This window comes from Cynoglossus semilaevis, chromosome 18 (genome assembly GCF_000523025.1).
Source record: "Cynoglossus semilaevis isolate Cse_v1.0 chromosome 18, Cse_v1.0, whole genome shotgun sequence".
Lineage (NCBI taxonomy): Eukaryota > Metazoa > Chordata > Actinopteri > Pleuronectiformes > Cynoglossidae > Cynoglossus > Cynoglossus semilaevis.
Window position 1 is genome coordinate 7,992,379 of NC_024324.1, and position 23,745 is coordinate 8,016,123.

General features: G+C 42.5%; 2 protein-coding genes across 5 annotated transcripts in view; one reads left to right on the top strand and one right to left on the bottom strand.

Moving 5' to 3' along the window:
• Nucleotides 1–7,057: 7,057 nt before the first annotated feature.
• tril (TLR4 interactor with leucine-rich repeats) lies at nucleotides 7,058–10,492 on the top strand. Its single transcript, XM_008331482.3, has one exon. The coding sequence runs from the start codon at nucleotides 7,431–7,433 to the stop codon at nucleotides 9,924–9,926; it is 2,496 nt and encodes an 831-aa protein (XP_008329704.1). The 5' UTR covers nucleotides 7,058–7,430; the 3' UTR covers nucleotides 9,927–10,492.
• Nucleotides 10,493–12,180: 1,688 nt separating this feature from the next.
• The window catches only part of creb5a (cAMP responsive element binding protein 5a), a 21,258-nt gene continuing 9,693 nt past the window's right edge, over nucleotides 12,181–23,745 (bottom strand). For 3 of the 4 annotated variants that reach the window (XM_008331438.3, XM_008331439.3, XM_025065223.1), the window contains 7 exons: nucleotides 20,483–20,739; nucleotides 19,062–19,188; nucleotides 18,675–18,746; nucleotides 15,472–15,855; nucleotides 14,727–15,002; nucleotides 14,520–14,628; nucleotides 12,181–13,509 (listed from right to left, as the gene is read on the bottom strand). In XM_008331438.3, the coding sequence (XP_008329660.1) occupies nucleotides 13,373–13,509; nucleotides 14,520–14,628; nucleotides 14,727–15,002; nucleotides 15,472–15,855; nucleotides 18,675–18,746; nucleotides 19,062–19,188; nucleotides 20,483–20,739 (1,362 nt within the window). In that variant the 3' untranslated portion in view covers nucleotides 12,181–13,372. Of the gene's footprint in view, nucleotides 13,510–14,519; nucleotides 14,629–14,726; nucleotides 15,003–15,471; nucleotides 15,856–18,674; nucleotides 18,747–19,061; nucleotides 19,189–20,482; nucleotides 20,740–21,599; nucleotides 21,710–22,830; nucleotides 23,596–23,745 lie in introns of those variants that run through there. The other variant, XM_008331440.3, reaches the window with a different exon arrangement.

The window sequence follows — 23,745 nt, forward strand, 5'->3', positions numbered from 1 at the left end:
AGTGTGTTTACCTAAGAAAACAAATCCCCTTCTCCTTTGCATGGGCATGAGGTTGTCACTTCCTGTCTGGGCTTATTTCTATGGCAACAGAGGGAAAGGGAAAACATAGGAGAAAAAATATCTTAGGGCTGGCTGGGTGTGGCCACAAACTGAGCACTGACAAAATGAAAGGCAGTGCTTGGACTGTGAAGGAATGCAGTGTGTTAGGAGTGACAGAAAGAAACTGAATGTAGGTGAAGGTTGGATTCTGGCATCACATTAAACATCACTTTAATATCTACAGAGCAACACACCCTGACAACACAAACACACACTCCAAAGCACACCTCTTTACTCCTCTGCATCCACCCATAGATATGGAATACTGAGAAATGAATCAGAGTTAAGGGTGACTTTCATGTATTTTCTTTAACATCACTCAGGTCTAATTTTAGACATGAATGGTGATGATTATTAGAAGACAAAGTTTGAAAAGACAGTGTGAAAAGGTTATACATGATCTTTTAAGTCCCCGTATGGCTCTTTAACTATTTATATCATTTCTCATCTTTCTGTCACTCTTATATTCACGTTCACACATAGTGAGCAGATATTATTTGACAGTGTCATCTCCAGGTCATGTGTGATTACTGCACACGTGGAGGAGGATGTTAGTGATGACAGATGCAAAAAGAACAAGAGGAGGATTTTACACCGAGGAGACGTAAAGCTCTTCTCAATGTTGACCTTCAAGTCTTACGTGCCCTTGAGCAAAACAGAAATGGTTCCATTTATAGCTGATCCTAACCTCTCATCCCTGATCATACTGACCCTGGACAAAAGCTAATGCCTGACCAATCCTTACCTGTCTTTTGTGGCAACTCTTTTTCAAGTAAGTATTAGGGCTATTTAAATTTCATAGAATTAAACAGTGCAGTGTGGTGTAACAGGTTTATTGATTATCACTGTCTTCCCCATTTCCATTCAATCATACTGTATGAGAACACATTATCAAGTTAATATGGTACGGAGGCTCATATGTAGAGAACCTTTAGTTTTAACATACTATTTTACAGGCCTTTTTTAAAGGTTAAAATACTTTATGAATTTCTTCTGCAGATTTATTCTTCTTAACTTTATTTTAGTTTTATTTGCATTGTACGGCACATTTTCAACAGTTACCCTGTTTAATGAAATTAGCATTTTGACAAAGTGTGCTGTATGCAAATAACATATTTTTAGGCATATGCAAATTATTTTTTTTTTTATGATCTGCTGTTTTCAGTGTGTAGTCAAATATGTTAGTAGAAACTTTAGCTTTAAGGGCCTTTTGTAATATTTTGCACAAGATCTTTTCATATAAATGTACTGTATATTTTTATTATTATTTGCCTAACTACTGGCTATAGTATACAGTATCTAGTTATTTTAATAGTATAATTAACAGAATGATTGATTACTGTACTGTACTGTTACTAGATGCAGTGACGTTCAATGTCAGCAGAGGGCAACGTTGCACAGAAACAAAATCGTAATGGGACTGAGTTCAACAGCTGCAGCTCAGATGTCTTAGCTTGCTAATTTACTGACCCACTTTGTTCTAATGACTCAGAAAGCTCAGAGACACTGTGAAGCCATGTGTGTACACAGTGTTAGACTAGGCAGTCCTACTCCAGAGATCCTGAGCATATGTGTGCATATTTTTCTGCTTTCATGTTTCGGGCAGCTTTGTTACTGGCGATCACATATTTGGAGGGAATTTCTGTTGCTGAGTCTCCAGCGTTATCTTCTGTGCAGCTCAGTGATCCTAAAGATCTAAAGGCATTGCATTCCCTCAGTGTCATTATGTGATCGAGGCTGATTATGTGCATGCAGACAGTTAATATCAGCCCTTGTAGATCAAAGGGTGGCTCTCTCAACACACACACACACACTTGCACACACACAAACCACTACACCATTGTCCTTATTTATCTAGGTCCCCCTTTGAGTCTCCCTACTCTTTCAACAGGGCAAAAGCATACACTCTAATTTTTTCCAGATGACAAATACCTCCCCTACTATTTCTCTTGCCCTCCCCTTCCCCCCCTTCTCAAGGGGTCAAGTGAAACGCTAATAAGTTCTCCCGGCCTTCCTCATTTTCCCCCATATGTCCTCACCCTTCAACATGTTCCGATATCTGTCCCACAGTCCAAACGTGACCCCTGTAGGTCAGGCAAGAGAAGCTCCAGTGTTCACAAAAGCAGAAAGGAATGTTTTGAAAATGTCTTTTCCACATTGCATGATGGGCCTGTGTTGTTGCCATTTGTTATTTGGTCCGCTGGCTGTTTGTGGGAATCTTTTTTTTTTTATTCCTCTGAACATTTTGATGCTAACGTCACTATATTGAAGTTTTAGGTTTTGTAGAAAAGGACCATATCATTGCTATGACAGGACCGTGTCCCCTCTGTTCTTTCCCCTACATCTTGCCCTCAATTTTCCCTCCTGAGATGGGAACCAGCTGTAAAGAACTGAGCAGGGGAGTATTAGGAATTTGGATCCTAGCAGGCATGGGGCCCAGGTGTTCTCTGCTCTCTTTTTCTCTAATTTATAAATAATTAGGTACACTGTACTGACTGTATCATTCTGCGGAGCACGGATTGATAGAGGTCGTTTTCAATCTCCGTTCTGGGCGGCTGACTCGGCCGTACCGCTGCACATATGTGTTTCACAGAGAGGATAGAGACTCTAATACCATCTCCATCTCACTCCAATCCAGTCACTCTGTCATGCACCACCAACATAAAGACACACACACATACACTGCTAATGTCTGAAAGCATGGGCTAAATGTATGAATCTCAGCTCAAGCTAAAGCTCTTAATGATCCCAGCAGCTGTTGCTCATGTAAACTCTCCCACCCCCCCCCCCGCCCCCCGCGGCGCGGCACACCTCATCCCCTCTTTCCTTCCCTCTGCTCGACCATCCTGCCTTCATTCTTGCTGACTGAGTAATTAAATCCCCTAAAGCAAACATTAAGTTTTCACTTAATGTTGTATACCGAGTGTATAACACTGATCTGGGAAATAAAAAAAAAGAAGAAATCAGCTCTGTACATGATGTCTAATCTGATCTGTGTTCACATGACAACTGTTTTCCATACAGACCTTCTATTCATGTCTACGTAAACATAGAGATGATGACACATGCAGCTGTTGCCATTACATGATAGCCTGGTGTTTTTTCAGTTCTAAGAAAAACAACATTTAAATATAATAGCGTGTCATCTGCATAAAGATGCATTTTGACATGGCGAAGTGTAAATCAAATTGAATCCTCCTCCTGCTGACAACAATTGCAGGAGCTCATCTGAACAAATCTGCTATTTATCTCTGCTCATTAAAGCTCATCACTGATTACAATGATAAGCCCCAGTCAAGTGTTACATTACCTAGATTCCTTCCATATGGCTTGTCGACGTGATGTATGTTTGGCCTGCAGGGAGAAGCGGGCCACACAGATCCCCTCTGCACTCTACAATAGACTGCATATGTTTTCACATGCACGACATCCTGCTGGTTTGTGACTTTGTGAGGCCCTCATTAGGACCTGTTATATGTATCCTGTTGTGTTTGTGTCTGTGTCTGCCTGTTGGTTATTAATAGTTATTTTAGGATCACGTGCAGGGTTTCATCCTGGGTCTTAAAGATCTTTGAAGTCACGTGCAAATATGTGTGCAATCAGGCTTTAGCTTTTGACCTCAAGATTTTTGAGGTCAAAGCTCATGCTATAAATAAATGTATGAAATACTGTTCGACATTCATTTAAGCTAATGAGAAATCACTTATAAAGCCCATAATCACTTCCATGTGATTACTAGTTTGGCATGATGATGCTGCCTTCACGTGCTGCAGAGAAGACGATAAGTATTCCTATTTTTTGTATCAAAACAAAGCAAAATCTGTTATAATCTATGTTCTTTAATTGTTTAAACTAGTTTGAACTGCACATTCTATTTTTGCCTTATTGTCCTACACTGCATTTACACTTGTTGTCTAAAAATGTACTGTATATAAGTAAAAATAGAAGATGCTTACGAAGCCTTTCATTTGTTGACTAATTGGCTAAAATCTTCATTTCTACACACGTGAAAAGCATGTGTGTGTGCATTCACCTCAATGACCTAGATTCTCTCACAAGTTCCCACACACATTTTACATTTGTCAATCACGAGAAGGAGTCCCTCCACCTACTCTGTCTCCCCCTGTCTCTCCCACTGATGGCATTGGGTTTCCCACATGCACTCCTGCTCTCTCTGCTGAGAGACTGAAATGTCATATGGCCAGTTGATTGGACCGTGAGAGGCCCAGTGAGAGGAACAGAGTGGAGGTGAAAAGGTGGTCTGTTGAAGCACGTCTGTGGGTATCACAGAGTACAGTATTCAGGTCAGTTCCTAAACACTCTGAGATCCTTCTGTTCCACCAAGAATGTCCTAATCTTCCATTATTTTAAGTGATGACAGTCGTTATAGTGAAGGGAAAAGGACATAAATGCAAGAGAGCAGCTAAACAGGCACAGACTAGTGGTGGGCTGAAAAGCTGTTTTTAATAAAGACTGTGTTGCTGGGTGTTGGTGCCTTGGTTCAACACCAAAAGACTTTTTTTAACCATTTTAATGGGAAAAAATCACAGAAAGTTGCAATATCATTTCGACAATTTCAGTTGTCGTTTGTATGAATATGTTCAGTACTGTGTTAATACTATAGTTTTGTAATAAAGACTTTTTTTTACTATTTGACCTGTTGTACAATTGAAACTGAAACTTCTGTGTGTGTTGTCTTACATGCTATCTTTCTATAGTACTGGTCTGCAGTAGAATGAGCCTGGAATGAACTAGCCATTAGTGTAGCTCACATCAAGGTATAAAAAAAATAGACTACAGAACACAATGAACACTGTACCTAGAATGAAACACAGAGGGTTGAGTTTGTAATCCTGTGATGCTAAAATCTTGTGATATTATGGTGAAAGGAACTCAAGATCATAAGGAAAACCTCATGAAATAAGTCAGAAAATATGTATTGATATTTTTTCCAACTTTAAGAATACTTGAATGTGATGATGTTTTTTTATTACCAATTGTAGTAAATGTTACTGACTGGCAAAGCCCTGTCCTAAATCTGTCACATTCTCATTCTTTGACCATATTTAATCCCTTATATTCATCTTTTGCACACTAAACTCTCAGTATTGCCTCCTTCATTCTCTCTGCTTCTCTGACTGTTGCGTCAATACAACCTTTTACGTATTAGAACGTCAACCTGTGCCAAAGAAAAAAAGAAAAAAAATCGTGTGTGCAGCTAAAACTCAAACCGGTGGTGTGTCATTAAGCAACTGGATCGGTCCCACTGTGTCTGAAGCCAAATCTAGAAATGTTTTTTTCCTCAATGTGTGTGTTCCTCAGAGAGCTGGATAGATTGAGTTGGAGGAGGAAGAGCAGGAGGAAGGTTGAGGGATCCTATAGAGAAACAGCCCAGACGGGAAATGACCTCCCAGGGAGTGCGGGGGCTTCCCCAAGGGTAGAGTTTCTCTGTGTCTTTTCTTTACCCAGTTCACAGACACTTACTCACACACACACAGCTATAATGCCTGCCTATGATGTCTACCAGCAGATATGCATGTGAATGAGGCCAAGTCAGGGAGTGCTCTGTGTGGAACATACACCAGCATTCACACATTAGCTCAGCTCTGGTAACCATTTTAATCACTTGAATCTTAAGGGCACACACTGGTGCCCGTATGAGTTACGGCTGAATAATCTTAGCACTGTTAGCACGCCTCTGTATATCAACATCCACATGTGTGAATAGTTAGTGAATTAATCGAGAAGTATAAATAAGGAATTGAAGCAGTTTGTGCAAATTCTTAACTAAAAATAGGGCAAAGTATTTCGAATCTGAATCTGAATCAAAATGGTGAGAAATGACTGTAAAAGGCCGAAAAATATTAGGTAAATTTTTAAATAGCTCTAAAGTATGTTAGCTAAGTACATGTTGATGTTTGTTAGTGTAAAAGTTAGCCAAAGCAGCCTGAAAAGAAAAAAAAAAAAATGACTGGATGTCCAGCATTTACTTCATAAATATAAGTCAATCTTTTTTTATAGTTCTGGTCAAACTTGACCTCGGGGTGATGCTAAAGGTCAGGAAGGTACAGCACCTCTAATGACAAAGTTAGCTCCAGCCTGCTGCAGTTCACCGCTGAGTTCTGCCCAAATCCCTTTCGCTCCACATTGTTCCCCCTCTTTCATGTCGGAGATCTTTAGCTCAGATTTGGCACTTCTGCTCTCCAGTCTTTACACACTCTGCGACTCACATTCCTCCTCTGCAAATGTGAACCATCTGTGCTCCTTATGTCGCCTTACAACACACTTAATGAGAGAACGGTTAATTACAGTTGATCTGCGTAATGATGGCCTGTGCACCGTGCACCGAAATGTTTTCATTCCCGTTTGACTCACTGCGTCTGTACTGTTTTGTCTGTGCTGGCCAGACTGTAAATCCCACGGGAGGTAGAAAATGTAGCTGTTCTCTGTGTGAATCACTCCTCATACCATATAAAAAAAACTGTGTAACTGTGTTCAAGTGCTTGTTAAGAAGCAGTGACCGTCTGGCTCATGGTGCACACACTCTGCGAGGGAAACAAAGACTTTGGGAATCTCGAGGGATTCCGTGGGATAGAGATCTTCCTGTCTGCTTTGTCCATACCAGGGATCTGATCCAGATTTAGACCCCTGGTGGCTGGGAGGCATAAAAAAAACAACACTTTTTTTTAAACCTTCCTACCTTTCCCCCTTTATCTCTAATCAACCTTTCTCTGTTAGAAATTAAAATAAATAAATAAATAAAAGGAAATCTCTGAGGATTTGGTGAAGGTCTAATATTAAAGTCTTAATATTAATGTAGAGGTTAATAATGAATAATATAATTAATAATTACATCAACAATTAATATTGATAAGGGGATGAGTGTGTGTATATATATACTGTATATGTCTGCCTTTAACAAAATTAGTGGGAGGGACTTATTTGTGTGTGTGTGAGAATACATCTGTATATGAGTTTGTGTGCATGACAAAACAGAGAGGGGAGAGGGAGAGAGAGAGAGAGAGAGAGAGAGAGAGCATGCTCAGCGCTGCTCCTGAACCCTTTTTCGCTGAGCCGTAATTCACAGCAGATGACCTCTCGGGGGGATGGACTCTCTGCCTCGGACTCTGGGAGGTGGAACTCCTCACGCACCACCAGATCGCAGCATTAATCTGCATTGTTTCTAGTGTGCACGAGGCTCCTCAGTGATGGAGCCCCGGGTCTGCGCGCCCCACTTTTGCAGCACAGCTTGTGGATTATGATCTACAGGAGCAGCGTCAGAGGTGAGAGGGGCGACAGCACCTGAACGCCACACGGTTTCGGCTGTGGGGATGGATGCCAACAGTTTGCTGACAGTTTGCTTCCCCCTGCTCCTCTTGCTCACCGGCTGGGCTTCTACTACAACAAGTGCTGCTGCAGTTGCAGCTGCAGTTGCTGCAGCTGCAGCGGCTCCGGGCTTTTGTCCTGAGCGCTGTGACTGTCAGCAGCCGCACCACCTCCTGTGCACCAACCGCGGGCTGCGCGCTGTGCCCAAAGCTTCCGTCAGCGTGCCTGAAGAGGTGCTGATCTTCAACCTCGGGGGGAACTTCATCAACAACATCTCTGCATTCGACTTCACACGGTACAGCGACCTCGTCAGGTTAAATTTACAGTTCAATCAAATACAGAACGTTCACCCAAAGGCTTTTGAGAAGCTGACCAAGTTGGAGGAGTTGTACCTGGGACATAATCTCCTGTCAGATGTCCCTGCTGGAACTTTACAAACCCTGAGGAAGTTGACTATTCTGTATGGAAATAATAATGACATTAAGAAAGTCACTCCAGAGCTGTTCACCAACCTGGATAATCTGGTCAAATTGCGCCTAGATGGCAACTCGATAGAGGTTCTGCAGGACTCTGTTTTTAAAAGTCTGAGCAGTCTGCATTATCTCCATCTAGAATTTAACAAATTGCTTCACATACACAGAAACGCTTTCTCCAAACTCGCCAACCTGCGCTTTCTGAACCTGGCCCACAACAAGCAGTCAGCCCTGCGCAGCCTCCTCACTTTTTCTCAACTCAAAGCACTGACGACATTGCTGCTGTCTGAAAATGAAATCCAATCCATCGGAAACAACGTCTTCCAAAGCCTGAAGAAGTTGTCCAAGCTGTCCCTGAGCAACAACAGGATCTCTCATCTGGAGAGCGGAGCTCTGACGGGGCTTTCCAGCCTCCGAGAACTCCTGATTGATGGCAACGCACTGGAGGAAATCCCCGCTGGTCTCCTGGACCCTCTGGAGCGCATAGAGGAGCTCGACTTCAGTCGCAACCAGATCGCTAATGTGCACTCTGCAGCGTTTTCTAAGCTGAAACATCTGAAGGTGCTGAAGCTGAAGAACAACTTCCTGACCAGTCTGTCAGGCGACATCTTCGCCCTGAACAGTGTGCTGTACGACCTGGATCTTAATGGAAACAACTGGACGTGCGACTGTCGCCTAGAGGAGCTGAAGAAGTGGATGACTGCAGCACATTCTCGGGGCAAATTGTTGACTGTTTTCGTGCAATGCCACCACCCTGCAACTCTGAGGGGCAAATACCTGGACTACGTGAACAGCTCCCAGCTGCAGCCGCACTCCAACTGGACTCATCTGTGCAGAAGCCAAGCTCAGCCAGAGGAGAGCTGGGGAGGAGAGGTCCTGATGAAGGTGAGAGGAAAAGAGATGATAGATGCGGTAAAGCCGGAGGGAAAGGGAGGAGAAGATCAGGAGGAGCAGGCAGGAGGTGCTGACAGAGGAGTGAAAAAAGAAGCAGAAAAATGGAACAAAGAGGTTCAGAAAGAGTTGGGAGTCCAGGGAGATCAGGGGGGAGAAGAAGTGACAGAACCCTCTTCCTCACCGGAGAGAAAAAAAACAAAGATGTCACTCAGTCCAAGGTCACGACCTGGGGCGGAGGCAGCTGGGAAACGGGTTAAAGGACGACAAAGATGGAATGTCGTTTTCAGAACGGATGCACCTGCCATTTCCACACCAGGTATGGGAAACACCACTGATGTTAACTCAGAGGTCACCACAGCTCCTCCGGAGTCGGACCAAAGGTTTGATCTCCTGATATCAGATCAGAAGCTGGGTCTGCCCGTGATCACAGATCCTTGTGTCTTCAACCGCCATTTCATCACTAACGTCTCAGTGGACCACGTGACGTCCAGCACTGTCACTGTCTACTGGACCGTGAGGGATCATCACCCCTTCGCTCCAGGATCTGGGCCAGGCCTTGACGAAATCCACTATCGGATCCTCTTTGACCGGTTTGGCGCCGCGGATCGTTTCCCTCGTTACGTTTACGCCCACGGTGCAGCTCGCTCCGTGACGCTGCGGGAACTCAGCTCAGATCTGACCTACATCGTCTGCATCGAAGGAGTCGTCGGAGGGTCCGTGTGCCAGGTGGCTCCACGTGACCACTGCGCGGGCCTGGTCACTCTACCTGAGGTGCTCACCCGTGGAAGCACCCTGACTTCTGACCTTCAGCTTGTTACCGTGGCGACCCTGGCTGGAAACGCAGTGCTGCTGCTGGTGATCGGTGGGGTCTGGTTGGGGCGATTCGTCAGGAAGCGGTTGCAGAGGAGGAAGTCGGCCGTGCACGTGCGCCACATGTACTCCACCAGGCGGCCATTCCGCCCCACCATGGCCACTACTGCCTCTGTGGCCACCGACTTCACCAGCTACCAGAGCAGCCGTCCGGCACGGATAGCACCCCTGGAGGAAGGGGATCTGATTGAGTTCCCGTGCGACCGCTTCCTGGACAGCAGCAGTGTCCGCAGGGACGGTGAAATGCAGAGATTTTCTGACTAGATAAAATAAAACATTTGAAAGCGTTGACACTGTACAACAGAATGTGACTTGGCTTTGTGCTGCAATTTTTAATCTCTCCTCTGTGCAGTTCCACACTTTTAACATTTATATCTCTGCGGTCTGAACAAAGCAGTTGAATAGTCCCATCACACAGAGGTTGGATTTTCATCCAACCCACAGAGCAACAGTTTTAGTGACCACAGAACAGCTGAGCTCATCACGGCCGCTTCAGACACCAGAGGAAGTCTAAGCCCCTGGACTTCCTCCTCCTGCTTTGCGCCTCTGCTTCTTTCACTTCCTTGCACCTGTGGCTGTGTGTGAATGTGTTGATTTGTTGTGAGAGTGCCTGTGTGTCTGAGTCATGGACCACTGATTTCAACTATGGTGCTAGTGTCGACTTCAGAGACGTCATACTGTCTCACAGTGTACAGTTTTGTAACGATGGCTGCTGGTTGGCAGATACTTGTTTGTATGATATGTATCGTGTTTTTATACCTGAATGAAACTATGTATTATTTTCTATTACATGAAAAAGTAAACTCCCCAACAATGTGACAGATGTCATTTGATTGGTTTCTTTTCAATATATATATATATATATATATATATATATTTCAAAAAGACAAGGTTTTCTAAGTACAGATTGAAGTAAGTTAGTACCAACCAATAGTCAGGTACTGGGTCTAACATCAATGATGCAAAGAAAACTAATTTTAGCCGATTAACTATCGGTTCACCCAATAAAGTCAACATTTCTTAAACCTGAAATGCTCCTTTAATTATATTATTTGACAGTTTGTTGTCCAATACATTTTTCACCAATGTCCGTTTACAAAATCAACACATTTACAGCCTGGCTGACAGCAGCTGTTAATCATGTATATGAATAATGTGTTATTTTGTGACTTGGTTTGATTCATTTCCTCTGTTTGGGTTCATGTGTTTACACGAGAGAGCAACAGAGCACTGGCTCCAAAAATGTCAATTTTCTCTAATGACTTTTTCTGCACTTAAGATTTCAGAACAAAATGCAGATTCTATGAGCTCACTCACTTTATAAAGTCACAAAAAACCTTTCTTCCCTAATGTGTTCCTGCTGTAAGCCATGTTTTTACACAGAGGAAATGCTTGTGTGTCAGACTGGTTCTCGGCCCCAACGCCGGGACTGTGTGTCAGTTATTCAAGACATGATTTCATCTTGAAATTCTTAACTGTGCCTTTAAGTGATTTGATTCCAAAGGGAATAGTGTGTCTAGAAAACATGTGGTGAAATAATATATCCCATAATACAAGGCGGTTTGCATTAGCTTGAAGTTTGCTTCCAATTTAATTTAATGTACAGCCAACTGGGCTGCTAACGTATTAGCGTTGTCCTGTAATGATTAGCAACCCTTTTTTTTACTTTTCTCTGCAGAATGTATTCAGTTTATGTGAGAGAAAGCTAGAAACATGTGTGAGGCATACACTAAAAATAATAGCTGAAGTATGTTGGTATGTGTGTGTGCATCTCTCGCTCTCTCTCTCTGTGTGATTCCATTTTTGTATGCGTGTCAAGATGAGATCTGGCAATAATTATGCAGTCCCTTTTGTTTGAACAGACAGGGTGGAGTAACTCCCACTCTCAAATCACATTCACACATGCTTGCATATACAAAGGCACACACACAAATAGTTTGTGCACAAAACCAAAGTTCACATAATCAGAGGGTCAAGGTTTCGTATCTTGCTGCTCCTCTGAGCTGGATTATACGGTACTCCAGGACACTTTATGATGTGTTTTTATAAGGCTGTAATAAACTGAGACATCATTGTTTATGAATAAACAAAGACAAGGGCTGAACAGGAAATGACATCATTTATAGTCGGCTCCAGTCAGTAGGTAACGCGACAGCAAAACAACTGCCACTAGATGGCAGAACAGGCCATGATGTGCATTGGCTTCGAGTTGACGTGGATGTTACGTATTTTAAACCACTGTTTATCATAATCTTAATGTAGGGGGTGAACTTTAAAGCTCCACATTACAGCCTAAATAGCAAAAAAAAAAAAAAAGAAAAAAAATCTAATTTGATACATGAACTGAAATTTGATACATGAACTGGTTATAAATATAAATATATTAATGTTAACTTAAATACTGGAATATTCATATTCTACAAATCCTTAAACCACTGAATAAATACATAAAAATAAAGGTCTCTGTTGATAATCTGAAAAAAGTATCTGGGTGAGAGAGTTTCAAATAAAGATAATCAGGAAAATACCAGAATAGGTGCAGTTTTTATTTTTTTAGCAGTACATTTACAGCGATTGCCGTTGCCGTTTGCAGTGTACAAAAAAGTCCAAAGTGTAAGTTAACACTGTCAGGGCCTGAGCAATGAAGTGCAGTTTTTATTACTCAGTATGGAGTCGGTGTGATCTCACACCCTAAAATAAACGTTATCTTTAATTATGTCCTCCTGTTAGTCACATGTAGAAAAATACCGTTTTAAAAAGCTGACTGATTCAGAGAGAAGGCATAAGGTGAGCTGCTCCGAGTTAGTGCAAGACATAATAGCAAAAGACTGAATCATCCACTGAGTGACGTGTGTGCGCGGGCTGCAGACACAGACACATAAGACCATTTCTTTTTTAAAAACAAAAACAGGAAGCGGCCGCTACGAACATCACAGTTTTTAGAGCAAACCTTTAGCAAAAGCGTGTGTTTGTGCCGGTTATGGATGTTAAACTCTCTCTCTCTTTCCTCCTCTCATTAACTGTATGTCTGAGAGGGTTGTTCTGAACTGTTCAGATTTGATGTGGATGTACAATTTAAGACACACCCAGAGAAAATGAATTCTCTTGAAATTGTTTCCCCAGTGCAAATACTCGGACTTTTTTCAACACAACTCTGGCTGAATTTCAAACATCCTGGCAGGATTTCACCGCCTCCACAGTTTTGTTCTAAGTTTTGAGCAGTTTTCTCCCCTCCTTCTCCAAATTTCAGTTTCTCTCTTCACACATCTCTTTTGGAAGATTTTGGAACCTTTAGCACGGAGCTCTTTGAACTCCTTAAAGATACGTTTTTGCTCCTCTTCTTGACACTTGGGAATATTGTGATAATTTTGTGAAGATGCGCCTTAAATCCTGCACTATGATTGGTGGTTGAGAAGTTTAGAGAATTCCTATGGGGGAAAAAAATAGATTTGTTCTTCCTTCTTCTTAATACTTTTGTCCATGGCGATGATGTTTTTGAATTTATTTCTCTGTATAAATGCACCGGGGAAACCCGTAGTGAAGGCTTACAAATATGACTTTAACTGCATGACATTTTTTTGTCCATTTAGACGAGGTCAAGGTCACAATAGTTGGTTTCACAGTTGGCTGAGTCTTTGCTGTAACTGTGACAGAACAACATTTCAGTCCTATTTCCCTTCAGCCACAACCTTCTCTGTGGGTGATGAAGACTAGTGTCCAGGCCGCAGGTCATGGCCAACGTCCCCCGCAGACGCCGAGGACGTGGAGATGCTGTTGTGTTGAATGGCCTGCAGATGAGAGCCAGGTCCTGCAGGAGTGGGACTTCCTCCCGGGCTCACCCCTGCAGCTGGACACAGAGACAGCTGTCAATCAGAGGGACTGACTCTGTGTGGACATGTCCTCTCTCTGGGCCTCTCTGAGTTTGGACACGTTACGAGTATTTCCTTTTTTTTTAATGCAGCAAAGAAATGAGAACAGCTGGGAGTACAGGAAAATATCTCTTTTATTTTAACAAATACATACAGGTAAAAAAAAAAAACAACAGTAAAATGTCTAGTGAATAGTACACGTGCCAATGTTGCAATCATCTTTGATCTTTGGAGGCCAACACTTCAAAAAATAATGGCTGTTTTCCATGTTTGAATCTCAAGGTGCATATGTCTTTGAAAGAACGTTGAGTCGTTCGTCTGACTGCAGTGCAAAGACGGGCGCTGTCTAAGGGCTTGTTCCATGATAACCTCATGTGAGTCAGTGCAACAGCGTCATGATTGGTGTATTGGTTAGAGACGGTAAAAGTTTGACAGAGGAACTGCAGGTAGTCGTCTGCTTCTTTCTGCTGCTTCATGGGAATAAAAGTGATGAACTTTTGAGGTCAGGAGAAGAACCTGGACCAATAAGTGCTGGTTTAGGGTTTTTTTTTTTTGGCTGGACAACATCCACACTGATGTGGAGTTTTTATTAGTCAGAAAGATGATCTCTTTCTGATTTTTTTTCTTTTAATTTAGTGACTTTAGTGAATTTTTACATGTTTAGTTTAGTTGAATTTCAGACCTTTTTCACACCTGATTAAAGCTGCCTCAGTTTTATAACATATAACATTAATTGATTTCTCATACCATTTTAATTTTTTTTTTTTCATAATGACACTGATTATCAGACTTTGCACCCACACCAGTGCCACAACTGTTGGCTGGGGGAGAACTCCCTGGGCTGCACTTATAAAAAAGCAGTAATCCCTCCAGTAGGTGTGAATTATACCCTGGGGGTTGGATGGAGCCGACTGGTTTCAGTCATCTGCTGATATTTTTAGCGAAGGGGGTGAGGGGGTGAGGGAGGGGGTTGTGGAGTTTTACTCACTGGGGTAACCCTGTGTCTCTCTCTGCCGGGTGGTGACAGGACAGTCTTTGTGGGTGAGCAGAATCTGCTTCAGCTGACCCACCTCCGACCTGAGTGATGTCACCTCGTTCTGGGAACGTGCAGAGAAACAGGTATTACGTATCCTGGAAGCACGGGTTGTGTGTTTGTTTCTGTGTTTCTGTGTGTTTCTGTGTGTGTGTGTCCTACCTGTAGCTGCAGGTTTGTATGCGTCAGCTCTTCAGCTTTCTTCTCCAGCGACGACACCCACAGCTTTCTCTTCTGTCTGCAGCGCGTGGCTGCGGCACGGTTGCGTTCCAGAAACTTCTGCCTGCGCTCGTCGGGGTCCTGGTCCGTTGTCCTCCTGCGTCGGTTGCTGCATCCACCTTCCCGTATGCCCCCACCGCTGCAGCTGCCGACTGCTTGCAGTGCGTGCTGGGAGTGGGGCGGCTGTGAGGGCTGCATCTGCTGTGGGACTGGAGATAACTGGGGAAAAAAAGGGAAACTTTTCAAATGACTCACTGTGTTTAAATGGAAAAAACCTGGTGTCAGGTGTGGTTCAGGTTCATATTTACTATCTCTAAAAAGTAGAGTAAGTAAATCTGTCAGTATAATGCACCAGTATGCTTCGAAAAAAAACCCCAAACATTATTTTTGGCCTTCACGTCTGTGAATGAAGTCATTTCAAACATGGAATTTCAAACACCAAAGTTACAAAACAACACATTTGACCCCACTGAGGGAGGAAGCGATAAACCAGCAACTCCCGTGTGCCGTGATGTAAAATTGCTGCTTTTGTACGTGGGCCTGAGTGACCTCGGTGGGAAAGGGTAAGAAGTTACCAAAGCTGGAAAACTGTCAGGTTCCTGTTGGAGGGACTCATATTTGTATTGTCTAAAAAACAGAAAAATCAAAACTCCTCCTTTTGAAAGGAGGTGCAGGTGAAGAACCGTACCTGTGCTGGAGCAGGCCGTGGAGGTGCAGGAGGTGAAGCCTGGTGCAGGCGGGGAGGCGGCGAGCGGTGAGCCTGAGCGTGCTGTACGTTCCCTGACGACTGGATTTGGTGACTCTGCGAGTTGGCCGCGTGCTGCGCAGGAGCAGCTCGGCATGGCTGCTGGTAGGGAAGGGGTGGAGCCGGAACTTGTGAGTGGTGATGATGATGATGAAGGTGATGAGGAGGAGGAGGGTGAGGATGAGGATGGTGGTGTTGCAGTGAAGGAGGCGGCTGATGGCACTGTGACATCATGTCCATCACGTGACCCATAGACGCGGTGGGGTTGTTGATGCTAACCATTCTAGGTTGGTGCTGTGGGAAATGGCCCAGCGTCGGTTTGGACCTCTGTGAGGAAATCACAACAGGATGTTTATATGAGCGTCAGAATATTCAAAATCACTAAATGTACAGACAAAGTAAAAAAAAAAAAAAACGACCGGTGAACCGGTAATTCTCCAAATATTCCAGTTCAGACAGATCATATCTATGTAGTTTTGGAAATGTGGCTAAAGGTTTTTCTTTATTCTTTGTACCTAGCAAAATTGTGTTATATTTAAATAGGGAATATTTAGCTACAGTTTCTGCTAACTTTTTGGTTATTTTGGGAAGTTCTGTGATCCATTTTTATTTGTAAATACTACGTATTTGGCTTATTCCTGGATTATCTGGTTAATTAAATCATGAACCATCTACCTTCTTTTCTTTCCACTAAATTTGTTTGTATTTTTGGCTAAGGTTAAGCTGTTGTTTTCTTTATGTTTTTGCCCGTTTTGTTTCTTTTTTAAGGTTTATTTCAAATCCATTCTATCCCAGTGGACTGATACTCTGGTAATGTATAGTTTTGTCTGAAGTCCGGCCGGCCTTCAAGACAGGTTGGTCAGCTCTGTGAACTTCCGTCTATCTTCATCATCAACATCATCATCAACACCGTCTGAACCATAACTTGTGAGGACGAGCGTAGCCACAAAGGCTAACGGGCTCTGATGGATCCAGCCGCGTGCAGTTTGATACCTTCACACTTTATCATTCCCTCGTATCATCTGACTAAACAGACTGTAAGAGCTAAATTAAACCTCGGCTCACCTTTCTCCTACGCTCAGCAGTGGACAGGGAGAGGTCATGTTTGGAGCATGACATCACCCTCTGTCTCTGGCAAACTGCTATCTGCTGCCTGTTACGCAATATTTCTCCAACACAAGAAGCTTCTCTCTTTCTCGCTCAACCATTCAGTGATTAAAAAAAAAAAAAAAAGAGGGAGCACATTTAGCAGCTGCCAAGGATGAAGTCATTTATCTGCCTGTGCCAACGTTGCCAGTCACACTCAAACACACGCACGCTAGCACACACACCAACCCAGTGAGCAGGACGGAGCAGAAGTATTTCTTCTGTGTTTACTACATAGAAACACCCTGACACTGGGCCTGGTGATTACATCATGGATCGCCTCAGCTTGCATGACACACCACGCTGTTATTTCTGTCTGCAGGGATCAGTGAATGAAGACATGAAAGTGTACGTGATACGTTCGTCCACTGCTCAAATGTTTACTCTGTGACTGAGTGTGGAGTTACAGTACAGCAGGAGTCAGGACACCTGAAGCACACGCCTGCTTTAGTGTAAAACACAACCAATGAAACTGAAATACTGTTTTACCCAGAACAATTGCAGCGTGTAGGTGTGAGTAGGTGTGCGTGTGAGGCTCAGATTTGAACCTGCACCTTGAGATGCCCTGAAACATGAAACCACTTTTTATTTTCCACTCTATATACAAGCTGTGAGCATGAAGTCATAACCCCTGTCAGGGTGTGTGTGTGTGTGTGTGTTTTCTCTTTGAACTGGCCTTTGATGACACACTTTTATTTAACAATTCATACAATCCGGGCCTAAAAGGAGGGAAATGTTACATTTACAAGGGAAGAAAACTCACGCTTGTTGTTGTGAGGGGTATAAAGCAGCCCAATGAATCAGTTATGACTTTCTGCTTCAGCAAATATATAGCGGTGCCTTCACTGCCCCAGATTTTTTTTTACCCAGCAGAGGAATAATAATAACTGAAACGCACTATAAAGCGTCGAGGAAACGTTCTCCCCTCTGTGAGCAGAGCCAAAGCTAAATGCTAAAAAGCTGCCAAATTATTTTCTTTTTTCTTGTTACAGCTTTCACCACCGTCCTTATGTGCCTCCAGACTTTTTTCTTATTTTTACTTGAGAACAATTTTATTTGTTGGTCGCAGACCAATTAATTTTGAAAGAATATTAACTCTTTTTGAGGGGATTAAATGAAGTAGATGATTTCTAGTCAATGAGTGTTTATACTTCTGGGGCCATCAACGACCTTTGACCTTTAAATGATAAATGAATAAATAAAATGCCAAAGATTAGTCACGCATAAAGAATAATGTAATTGCTTTGCTGGAAGCCAAGAACTTCAAACAACTTGGCATGGTTGTGTTCCCGTCGCCAAGCCAAAGCAAGACGATTGGTACAGTGGAAATTAAAAGATGAAAAAAAAAATGAAGTGTGTAGAACAATATCTCAGAGGGACTTCTCAGAGAGAACATGGAGGAAACTAGCACAGTCTAAGAAACCTCCTCCTGGTCTTCAGTTCATCCATCAGATTTAAATGGATGAATTTCAGCCGATAAAAAGCTTCTAAATGGGGCACGAAAGAAAAGCCTTGAATGAGGATGAGCTTTAAATGAGGATTAAAAGTGAAAAGTGAACTTGATATTGTAGCACGATGACTCCGAGCTCTGGGTAGGTGGTAGAAGTGAAAATCTTATCTTAAATCAGTGGTTTCCAAACTATTTCTGCAGTGTGTCTATTTTATAGATAGGTCTATTGAGTCTGCTACTTTTTAATTTATTTTTTACATTATTTTAATTTTTTATATTTTTATTATTTTTAAATTTGTATTGAAAAAAATAATAACTTTCATTAATTTACAAGCATTATAATTATATACTGTACGACGTAATAAATATTTATGTTCCTTGCTGAGCACTCAGGGGTGCCCTGCCCTCTATTTTGGGAACCACTATATTAGACAATGTCAATGAGGAACATACAGTAGTTAAGCTATTACCTAGTGTTGTATTTTGATGTCGGTTGGACTTTATAGTGAGAACAGAGAAACCGGCAAGAAGTGTGGACAGGAGTAAATACCTGTGGTGAGGAGCAGGGGGCGCTGTGGACAGGACCTGGGATACCCATAAGACAAGACATCTGCTTCTCTATCTGTAGTTAATAAAAAGAACCACAGTCAAAACTACTTTTCAAATGAGAGAAGAGCCTGAATCAGCACCAACGTTTCCACGAGCACAGAGTTCACCCTGAAGGTCACATCCATCCATCTGAGGTTGGCACTCGTGGTTAATTCATCCTTAGGGGTGAAGTGACTTCTTCTGTCAGCCAAGAATATATTTCTGACTGAGGAATCTTGGTCACTTTGGCCACTATCCCTGCATCTATAAATCATACTGTTTGCCTGTCGCTGTACGGTGGTACACAGTGTGCGTGTGTGAGGAACTGTCGAGGATGGGTGACACTCACAGGCATGTGCTGGGCTGATGCCCCCTGCATGGCTGGATCAGGCAGGGTTCCAGGTAAGGAGGCGGGCATTGGGTGTCTGTGCCTGTGCCTCATGTGGAGAAGAGAGGACACTGGCCCAGGAACTGGACTGTGGTCAGGCGGAGGAAAAGAGTCAGTGTCTAATGGTCATAACAAAAAACACAGGTATTTCACAAAACGTTTTTTTTAATCATATTAACTAAGTAATTATATACAAACAGGTCCATGGTCCATGAGATACTGTTGTTGAAAAAAAACATGTGATTCAAGTGACATTGAAAATGCCATGATTTTTGACGACAGACCAGACTCACAGTTCTCAGGGTGTGCTGATCTAACTGCTCTAGCTCTCCGACACGGAGACAGCGTGGGCCTCCGCAGCCGCGCTGAGGTCATTGGTGATGATGTCATCACCGAATCTGGGGTATGCGGCGCATTTTACATGCGGCAAAGTACAGACAACTTTATGCCAACATTTTTCCTGTGTAACTACAACAGTTGTAGCGGGCCAACAGCCAGACAGTGGGTGAAACAGGCAGCCATGGAGACCAGCCATAAACACCAGGAGAAACAGCCGTACGCTGATCCTCGCTCCACTGAGTCACATTTAACCAGTTTTACTGACTAACAGTGTGTCCAGGATCAGCTGGTAGTGATTTGTTGGAGCGCTCTCTCTCTCTCTCTCTCTCTCTCTCTCTCTCTCTCTCTCTCTCTCTCTCTCTCTCTCTCTCTCTCTCTCTCTCTCTCTCTCTCTCTGTCTTTCTACAGGGTCTCAGGGTCTGATTCGGACCTCACCGTCTACTACCTCTAGTTCTTAATCAACTACAGGGATGGTAAAGTTATATTGTTATATTATATGTGTGTGCTGTAGTTTTGAAGGCCCTCACATAGAACTAGATTCAGGAATAAAACAAATTCCCACGTTGAAAAAAAAGTTGATTTCATGCCCTGGTGTCTAATGCCTTTTCTAATATCTCTACTGTCAGAAAGAGTAGGAGCAGCTGTGGGGGCTACTTAGATGAAAGACAGGAACTCCTCTAATCTGTCTCTTGGACTGGGTGATAACAACCAGGGAGCCGTGGAAGTGAAGCAGACACTCAGAGACTGGCGGTCTGAAACAACATCAGTCTGCTGGTTGTTTGGTGTTGACGTAGGTTAGTCTAACTCTGTGTTTCACATAAGTTCACTCCTTGTCATTTTTTCCTACTGCTGATTGATGTTATACACTGTATTTTTCATTTTGTTTTACCCACTTCAATTTATTCATGCGGTGATAAATTATGCAGAGGTCAAATGTCAGTGAGGTCCAATCAGAGAAGAGAAAACAGTCTTAGACCAATGTGTAATGCATGAAAAAAAGAGTGTGTTTTGACATGTGAAGGACTGTATGTGTGTGTACTCACCCGACATGTGTGAGCGTGGATGAAGCCTGAGTGATGACTGATCCAGACTGGGAACAGGACAGGGTTTGCTGGGCAGCCTGGCTGCAGCTGGGGCCCATCATGGGGCCGTGACACTGGGGGTGCTGCAGAGCATGGGTTTGGGGATGGTGCAGAGGAGGCTGGGGATGCGGGTGCTGGGGCTGGGGCGGGTGCTGGAGCTGAAGCTGGGGTTTGAGCTGGTGCTGGTTCATACAGGACGGGCCATTGTGGGAAAGCGTCTGCATGGAGAAGCAGGAGCGACATACAGCTGGGACTAAACAATTTGGGGGGACATGTGTGTATTTTGATGTTGATACGTCAGTGTCTGCACACATGCATGTAATTCTATAGGTGTGTGTGCTATATTTACAATGCTGAATGTGATTGGCTGGTGTATTTTTATTTGTAGGATGTCAGCTATTGGCTGCTGCAATTCTTTTGGGTCAGACGTGTTATCTCTGAATAAAGTGACCTTTAAATATCACAAAATGATGAAGTGATATCAAACTTTTATTTTTGTATTGTTTAGAATGAATACCTCTTGAGTGAGATATTTCTTTTTTGGAAGTAAATTAGAGCAACAATACGAATGCCCTGCATTTTCACAGACCTTTTTATTTATAGGTTTATGTGTATGTGTTTTTGTATTTGATTCTAAGTTAGAAGTGGAATTAAAGCCATCGGGTTTTAGACTGAAACTGATTTTTAAATATAATATACAAATAATTACAACACAATGTTAGACCTAGCACAGAAATAGCCTGAAGCCAGAGGCAACAGATCAAATGTTGACTCAAAGCTTAAGGTAACACTTTAAGCTAATAATAATAATAATAATAATAATTAGTTTAACCCAGTTACATATTAAGTAAAATTAAAATTGTACCAAAAGAAAATAAAAAAAAATCAAACTGTTATGTAAACATGAACAAGAAGCGACAAATAAAAATAAACCTAATCCTTAATTGGTTAAAAGTGAAATAGTGTCAAACCTATAGGCCAATTAACTAAATGTTTTTTTAACTGTATGTGTAGAGACAGGTGTCTGAAAATAGTTGATGGAACAATAACTCACTATGAATTTTGCTTTTTAATTTACCTGTTTGCTTTTCTCCTCCTCCTCAGCTTGTAGGAACTCCTCCTCTATCTCTTTGAACAGACCGACCTCTTCACAGTTCTGCAGGAAGCGAGTCGGAGTTGGTGTCTGGTCTGGAGGTATGACATACAAATGCACACACACAAAAGAAGAAAGTCAATGCTTTTAGACTGTTGTGATGTGGCTTCAGCTGAGTTATTCCCTAAACGATCACACACAGAATTGAGGCTTTGTTTCCACTGCACTCTCTGCCTCTGTCTCTGTCTCTGTCTGTAAAAACATCACTCTGGCTCTGCTAGTCTTCTAAACAGGCAGGGGTCAGAGGTCGGCTGGGCTCTTTGTTTTTTATACCAGATTTCCTGCAGAGGGGTGGCAGGCTGTGGACATTGTCTGCAGACATTAGAGGTCATGTTTATGTTAATGTCCAGACACTCAGCTGTTCCTGTGCTTATACATAGACTCAGGATCATAAATACTGGAATAGTAACGCGACACTTTATCAACAAAGCATCCTTTAAAAAAAAAGTTGCTTTAACAAACACAACTTACTGACTGATATTTAATATTCAACATAATATTATGTTGAATATTAAATATCAGTCAGGATGGTTTAGCCGTAATGTTACCAATTATGGGATACCCAGTTGTTCTAGCAGGACTACCACTTCTTAAGATTTCTGTCCTGATTAATCAGAAAAGGATAAAAAAATGTGTGATATTTCCTGTGTTTTCTTCCTGTCTTCTAGATAAAGTCTTCCCAACTTTTTATTTCAAATCAGAGCAGCCTTTTATCAATGCATTTCCAGTTAGTTTGGTGTAATGTGATAGAATCTAATCTGACCGGGTGTTTTTTCATGTTGCAACATAAGCGGCTCTGACAGCAGCGACCAGAGGAGAGTGCTTGTCCTGATGGTATCTCATCTCACTCTGCATAAAGAATCACTGTCATTTTTTTCCCACTGACCCTGGCCTTAAAGGACCACAACCCCCCCCCTCCCTCACACACACACACACACACACTCACACATGCAGCCACACAACAGACCACCAGAGTGACATATGGTTTGTCTGAGCAAAAGGGAGAAAAAAAAAAGGAGATTATTTGCGGTTGTAGGAGGAGATAATGAGACAAGCTGTTAATTAAATACGAAAATCCCTGGAGGATCAGGGAAACCACAACCACAGACACAAACGCAGAGCAGTTTGATGTGGGACGACACTGTCGTGGGCCTACCTGTGAAAGTGGAGTCTGTTTTGATGGAGGGGAATTTGAGGGTCATCTCATGCTTGTGTCTGTGGATTATCAGGTGCTCCTCTAGCTGGAAGCTCTGTAAAAAGGGTGTGGTGACATGAGCAAGGCATTTGTACATCATTAAACAACAGTGGCTGTTGTTTGATTTAATTAAATGAATCAATCCCTCTTGAGATAAGTCATTGATTATTGGTAAGTATGAACGTTTCAAAAATCAACAGCCATTCTGAGAAGAATAAATAGAAGAGAAGAATTAGAAGGCACATACACAGTAACTCTAAATAAAAGAAATCTAATTTTTATTTAAAAAAAATAAAATGTGTATCTTAGACAATCTGCTTTCTCTGTTACTGTTCACATTTCACATGTTTATTAAAACATCACCAAAGCATTACTATTATTATTATTGTTATCATATTATTATTATGGTTGTTGTTTGGCAGCGTGGTAGTCCATAAAGAACATCCATGTATTCAAAGCCCAGCATTGTTCCTCCATTTTGTTTTTATTTTTTAAATTTCATTTCCTGCAGGATGTCGCCGTCCTCTGGCCACATATAACACAACCGACCGCACTCTACAAGTGTTAAGCAATCGCCATGACAGAGATGAACGCAGCATTCATGCTGTGTGGTAGCGTACTTAGCTTTAGCTTTAGTTACACGGATGTTAAACAGTAGCGAAATATACAATAACGAAACAGATCTATTTTATTCATGTTCCAAAAGGGCAGAGTAGCGTAGTGACACATTCTATGACAAGATTTTTATTAAGAAATGCAGTCGGTTGTTCGGTATTAGCTCCGCCAACAACAAGTTCCGGCCAAAGGTTTGTCTGTAGGTCAGGCTATTTAAGGGCGCAATTTGCATTTGATGTGCCATTGCACTTCAACGATTGG

Bases quoted from the DNA above. Each gene is read 5' to 3' on its own strand.
- tril (XM_008331482.3), top strand. From the start codon at position 7,431: ATGGATGCCAACAGTTTGCTGACAGTTTGCTTCCCCCTGCTCCTCTTG.